General features: G+C 47.9%; 1 protein-coding gene across 1 annotated transcript in view; it reads right to left on the minus strand.

Annotated features, from left to right (window-relative positions):
• Nucleotides 1-6559, minus strand: part of COPA (coat protein complex I subunit alpha) — a 33500-nt gene extending 26941 nt beyond the window's left edge. Inside the window, exons 1-6 of the mRNA XM_035097995.2 lie at nucleotides 6438-6559; nucleotides 5492-5605; nucleotides 4433-4506; nucleotides 3920-4000; nucleotides 3631-3707; nucleotides 2545-2654 (exon numbers count right to left, since the gene is read on the minus strand). Coding sequence (XP_034953886.1) covers nucleotides 2545-2654; nucleotides 3631-3707; nucleotides 3920-4000; nucleotides 4433-4506; nucleotides 5492-5605; nucleotides 6438-6477 — 496 coding nt within the window. The 5' untranslated portion in view covers nucleotides 6478-6559. The remainder of the gene's footprint in view (nucleotides 1-2544; nucleotides 2655-3630; nucleotides 3708-3919; nucleotides 4001-4432; nucleotides 4507-5491; nucleotides 5606-6437) is intronic.
• Between the last annotated feature and the right edge of the window lie 179 nt (nucleotides 6560-6738).

Consider the following 6738-nt stretch of genomic DNA (forward strand, 5'->3'; position numbering starts at 1 on the left):
GGGAGAGTGAGGTGTTTGTTTGTGTGAGAGACAGGCAGGCAGACAGATGTACAAGAGCTGTGGGGATTAATGTGGTCTGCAGAGCAGTTAGACAGCCTGATCATGCGAAGGCACTGTCTGGCTCCCGGGTAGTTGGGTACGGTTAAAGGGGACTCTGAAAGCTCAGGCATGAACTGAAGAACAAGCATCACCCTCGGAGCGTTAGACCACCCTGGACGCAGCTCACAGCACTCCCAACTCATTAGGAAGCCTAGCACCATCATGCTTCTAGAGCTTTTCCAGAACTCCTAACCCCAGCCCAGCCTTTTGCTGCCTGGAACCTCAACAAGGCTCAACCTTGAGTGCCCCCCGGCAAGGAACGGTTAGGAAATTGCTGTGCAACATTAACTCTTGTTAAGCCCTCCCTTCCTGCCATCCATGTCAAGGCTCAGGTTCCACCTGGATTAAAAGGGTGCAGGGAGGAAAAAAGGGAGTTATTTCATTAACACCCCGACAGGTTATTGTTAGTATCAAGAGCAGGGAAACTTCAGTTACAACGCAGCTTTTTCATGCATTTTAATACGGCAACCAGAATCCAGACCCAATCTGGCTCCTTTCACGCACTCTCTCAGCAGGAACAAGGGGGATTCTGCACTCAGTTGCCCTGGAATCCCACCCATATTATGGTTGATATGATTGTCTGTTTTCTCCAAGAAGTGCAGCAAATCCACGACACCCCACTAATTATCAGGAGAGTTCGGGATGAGGCTACAAATCACTATAAACCCGGGCTGAAATTTCCACTGTCGAAATGTAAGGAACAAGAGTTGGCACAGGGAGGTGGTGAAAGACATGCCAGGTTCCAATTGCACTTGGCCAGCTCACTAAGTGGATTTAAGACAAGCTATGGACCTATCTGCATCATAGGGACAATTCTGGCCTACGGTTGTTGTGCAGGTGACACTCCCTTCGTCCCTGCACTTTGCTCTCTAACTGGCATTTTGAGAGAGGATGACAACCAGCAGTGGGAATTAACTCAACATTTCCAGGTCTGTAAAGATGTTGGAAAAGTTTACGGGTCTTCCAAACAACCAGTTTGGAATTCTGCTGAGAGAGTCTGTGAACGTAGTAGCAAGGGTGCTGGCAGAAGAGATTACAAAGCTCTCCCCGTCAGTAGCCAAGAAGCAGCAATCCTCCCCCCCCCCCACAGCTGGGTCATGTCTGAATGTGTGCTACGAAACTCCAGCAGCCCACCTAGCTGAAAACTGCAGTTGAGAAAGCGGCAAGTCTATTGTGAACTCATGAGGGGAGGGGTCCTTGCCCCCAGTTTTCATGTTCCACACTCCCACTTCCTCAGGCTCCCTCTTTTGCAACCAGGGCATGACTCTCCCACGCTCAAAGAATTCTGCAAAGAATTCCTTGTCAATGGCCAGGGGTGATGGAAGTTGCAGTTCAGCAGCAGCTGGAGCACCAAAAGTTCATCACACTTGCTCTACAGCAGGCATCTCCAAACTGCGGCCCTCCAGATGTTTTCGCCTACAACTCCCATGATCCCTAGCTAACAGGACCAGTGGTCAGGGATGATGGGAATTGTAGTCCAATTCTACAATTGGACTACAATGCCTGCTCTACAGGTTCACTTTCCAGAGGGCTTCCAGGAGCTAGACCCCAGGGCCTGCAGCTTCAATGGAGCAGGATCCTTTCTCCATGAGCACCCAGGTGCCTTGGCTCCTTTGCTCTGGTCCAGGGGCCCATCATATGGGCCTGTGCACTCCCAAATTGTGTGATGCTGTTTCCACCAAAACAAGAACAGATTCTTAGAACTTGGGGCCCAATGAGATTCAGCACACTACAGAAATTGGGGGAAGAGCATTATTCCATCGTGCATCCAATTAAACTGATACCATGATGCACAATTCTCTGATGGAATTTGCTGCTGGAAGATGAAGTGAGGGCTGCAGCCATAGATGTCTTTAAACAGGGATTCGGCAGCCATAGTGAAGGAAGAGACATCTATCAGCAGCTATTGGCCATGATAACTGAACTGAATCCCAGTTGCTAGCAGCAAATGGGGGAGAGGGCAGTTGGGAGAGGGCTTCTCAGCGGCATCTGGCTAGCTGCAGAGGAATTTCCTAGAGGTATTTGATTGGCTGGACAACTCTGATCAAACACAGGGCCCCAATGTTCATGGCTCCTTCCACGTAGTGCTGATTTGCTAGTTGCACATTTATACCCAGCACAGGGGTTTCCCGCACTTCTCAACCGCTGTTAACAGCTGAGGAGCCACAAACTGATGCCAAGTGCGCAGAGTGGGCGGTTTCTACCCAAAATTAAAAGGAATCAAGCAAAACAGATGGAAACACAGTTCCACGATCTCCTGCGGTTTCACAGCACCTTCTGCACAGCAGAGCTGGTGCCATAGGAATGGGGCTGGACTCTAATTACACCTCTGCCCTGCCAGGATGGTCTACGGTCAACTTCTCCTCTCTTGTGCTCCGCTTTCAACAACTGCAGTTTTGACCATGGTGCTGCTGCTGGACGGCCCCCTCGACCTGGGCAGCTCACCAGAAATATCCCAAACGCGCACAGTCTGATCCAAGCTGGCTGATACCACCAGGTCCTCCGAAGGGTGAAACTGAGCGCACATCACGTAATGGTTGTGTCCAGTCAGCACACTAGGAAGAAGGCAGGGAGGAGAGGGAAACACTTGTGAGTAGTTCCCCTGAGTATTCAGGATCAAAGTCATTCATTCGACAAGACAGCAGAGAGCAATTTATTTAGAAAATTCATGAGCCATCTCTTCAGCGTAGATCTCTTGCAAAGGGCTGAGAATGGGTGTCAGGGACCAGCTGCCTTTTTGCGCTGTTCCTGACAAGGCCAGAAAAACAACAGCGTTTCTTGGCTCTCCAGATCTCCACACTCTCAGCCACCTGCAATGTACTAAGTGAGGAAATTCACTTCAAGCAGCAGGCGTAAAACATGAGATCTGTTATCCACCTTCCACCTACAAACTCCCAGGAGGATCACAGTCAAGGGAAGAGGCTTGGTGAGCACTCCAGTCATGCTTCTCACTCTCAGCTTACTGATTATTTACTTTTAATTATTAAGTGTTATTATTACATTTATCACCTGCCCTTTACCAACAAGTCCCATGGCGAGTTACAGGAATTTAAAATTCAGAATTAAAAACAGCTAAAAAATATTGCATTCACAATAGGCTGGTTTCTGAAACACATAATTCAGGTGGCGTATTTTGTTGCATTTTGATCCCACCCTTCCTTCAAGGGGCCTGGGGTAGCTGGTGCAGATCTCCTCCCTCCTCCTCTTAACAATCCTGCAATGTAGGTTAGGCCGAGAGATAGTACACTCAGAAAGCACCCAGTGGGTTTCAAAGATGAGCAGTTCCAGCCTGACACTAACCACTATGCCTGCCTTATGAGGCTGCTGCATTTCTGAGAAAGTGTACCTGAAATCCTCTGAACACTTAGTAAGTGCTATACTGTATAAATAATATGATGGAAACATAATTTTATAAATTGTCCAATTTCACCTATGAATTGAAGAATACAAGGCTGAGGGGGTTGCTTTCAATAAAAGTGCTTGGGAACCACAAACAAAAGACATCTGAATGAAGAAATATGTTTTGGTTACCAAACACAGGTTCTGGACTGCCAGTTCCAAACCCGAATGGTTTGATCATCAGAAGCACTCAAGATCCAAGGGTATTCCTACGAACAAAAAAAAACATAGACACATATCCCTTTCTTTTCTTTCTGCTACATACTGCTTTCATGAAAAGAGGCAGCAAAGATACTTTGCAGAGCTGCTACCCCAGTGCTGTTCTAGGGCCTTCAGACCTAACGGCCTGTAGAGCAGCAAAACAGGATCTTGGCAGGAAAAAGCAAAACAGGCAGGACTGGGAGCGCCTTGCTGGACTCACATGATGGAAGAATGTGGTGCGGATGTAATCCAAGTGGCCCAACAAGGTGAAGAGACAGCGACGCAGCTTGTAATTCCAGACCTGAAAATCAGACATGACAGGGTCTATACATCAGAAAGCTGAGCACTCCAGGTTCCCCCACAAGCATCCCATTTGGCAACTTTAAACATATTCATCTGTCTGTGCTAAGACTACTGCTAAATGAGCCTTCTGCCCAGCTATGGCTCTGTCCTGGGTGGGTTTTTTGTTGTTGCAAGCAGGACAGGAGGAGGATACAAACTCTCCAAAGAAAACCAAGTAAGAGTAAGGGCTCTATAAGGCTCATCAAGTCCAGCATCCTACTTCCGCCTGCTAAGTCATATCCCACTGAGAAGCCCCAAAGTGGGGTTGTCTTCAGCACTTGGCAGTCAGAGATCTACTGCCACTGCCCATGCAGGCACCATGGTACTGTTGTGGCTAATAACTTTCAACATATTTTTCCTCATGCTGACTTCTTGCAAGAGGGTTCATTACCTTAATTTTGTAGTCATCCCCTCCAGACACAAAGAGTGGCTGCTGTTTGTGGAAATCAATCCCTCTGACAGGGCCTAGAAACACACACATACAAAAGACTGAGTAAACATTTCCCCGTTTCTGGTACTTAATAAACAGGAGTACTCAATAGATTTTTGTCCATTCCAGTTGGCTACTCTGATTTCTTCTCCCAGTCCCTTCCCTGTCCCAGGACCTTCTCCTGTCAATGAGGAAGAGTTCTGCCTTGACTCACCACTGAGATTCCTTAGCCCCAATCCATACTGCTCCTCCAGCCGACTCTTAGTTCCTTTCGTGGCAACAGCAGCTGCAAGACCCCACAGTGACTCTCTTGTCCTCTACACACACATACCCCTTCCCCGGGACTGAGATCCAACAGCCTGCTGGGGGAATGTGAGGTTGCAATTGGACTACCTTTAGCCCATGTTTCTTGCGAACCCCACTCTAGAAAGATCCAATTTTCATGAACTCCTACCTTGGAACTTTATACTGCAGCTTCCGTTACAAAAAAATCCACCACAACACTTAAAAACAAATATGCACTTTCCCCCCAAATATAGCTCCAAGTTCATAGGATAACATGAACAGGAACAGAATAAAGCAGGCTTCCTCAACCTCGGCCCTCCAGATGTTTTTGGCCTACAACTCCCATGATCCCTAGCTAGCAGGACCAGTGGTCAGGGATTATGGGAATTGTAGTCTCAAAACATCTGGAAGGCCAAGGCTGAGGAAGCCTGGAATAAAGGAAAGAAGTTAATTCAGAGGATGGGTCTCTCTGCCTATAAAAAGGTGATAGACAAAGCCCTATATAGGTTTAAGTTAATTTTGCTTTGAAGTGTTGCAGCAAAACATGCCAGAAAATCTTCATACAGGCAATTGAACATCCACTTGCCTATTTGAGATTATTGGATCCACTTGTATTTACGCTTCTAATCACATCATGTTTTGCAGTAAACTGTGCAATAAAGCACCACAGGCTCCCACATTTTGCAGACAAGAGACCCTGCATATATGTAAACATTGTAAGCAGGCTCGACTTACCATCATGTTCATCAAATTTGTCAATGAGTGTACACATTCGGTAGTCCCAGAGCTGGATCACTCCATTGTGCAGACTTGTTAAGATCCAAGGCCGCTTTGGGTGAAAGCTCAGCCCTGGGAAGGAAAAGAGAGAAGGGTGGTTTACAGACAACATGTTTGTTCATAGCTGCCAAGTTTTCCCTTTTCTCGCGAGGAAGCCTATTCAGCATAAGGGAAAATCCCTTTAAAAAAGGGATAACTTGGCAGCTATGTGTTTGTTCCTATTATTTTTGCTGTCTACATTGCATGTAGTCAGCTAGCAAAATATTTAACATCCAGTGGGAATTTGAACCCTGGTCTCCCAGGTCACAGTCCAATCCACTAACCACTACACCACACTGACTCCAAGCCTCCCCCATCTCTGGTGGGTAACTGTCAAAGTCTAACAGCTACGCCACACTGCCTCGACCCCAAATTTCAGACGCATATGGATCTACATTACCCAATGACATATCAAGAAAACTTAAGTTCCTGTTTTATGGCATATATTAAAGTGTGTGGACATGAACAGAGCTATATATTGGCAGGTAACTCCATTCATGTACAGACCTTTAATATTCTCACTATGCAAACCCATATAAACATGTGTGTATATGTATACACACACACACACACACACACACACGCCAACATCCCCGTTGTCTACCAACAACGCAATAAGTTGCGCTTGTAACCTTCACAACTTTCTCCCTGATTCCCCCGAAGCGGAAAAACCCTCCGCCCCACGGCAATCCCATGCAGGTCTACTCGAAAGCAAGCCCCGCTATTCTTAACGGGGAGCACTTCACACGTAAGCGTAAGGCTACGACCGTGCGCGCACTAACCTGGGAGCAAAGCAGCAGGGCTTACTCCCGAGTAGACCTGAGAAACGCTAAGGAGACGCGTCCTCCTCCCCCTCCCCGGGTACCTTTGACGCGAGCCGACTTGGTCTCGAACTTGGTGAGCATCTTCGGGCCAGGCAGCCTCCGCGCCCCAAAGCAGAAGCGACAACCGGAGCAGCCTCCACGTCACCGCCAGCCGCCGGAGCGCCCCGCAAGCCAACTCAGCACTTCTGCTTCCGGCGAGGAAACCATAGATTACAGACGGAAATGGGGAGGGAGGGAACAGCCTATCTGAGAAAAGAGCGCCTCCTGGGGGAAGCGGAGGAAATAGCCTCCAGCAAAGAACCAGTCGCCGAGGAGGACAAAAACAGGAAGGAGCAGCCGCCG

This window comes from Zootoca vivipara, chromosome 16 (assembly GCF_965207765.1).
Source record: "Zootoca vivipara chromosome 16, rZooViv2.hap1.1, whole genome shotgun sequence".
Lineage (NCBI taxonomy): Eukaryota > Metazoa > Chordata > Lepidosauria > Squamata > Lacertidae > Zootoca > Zootoca vivipara.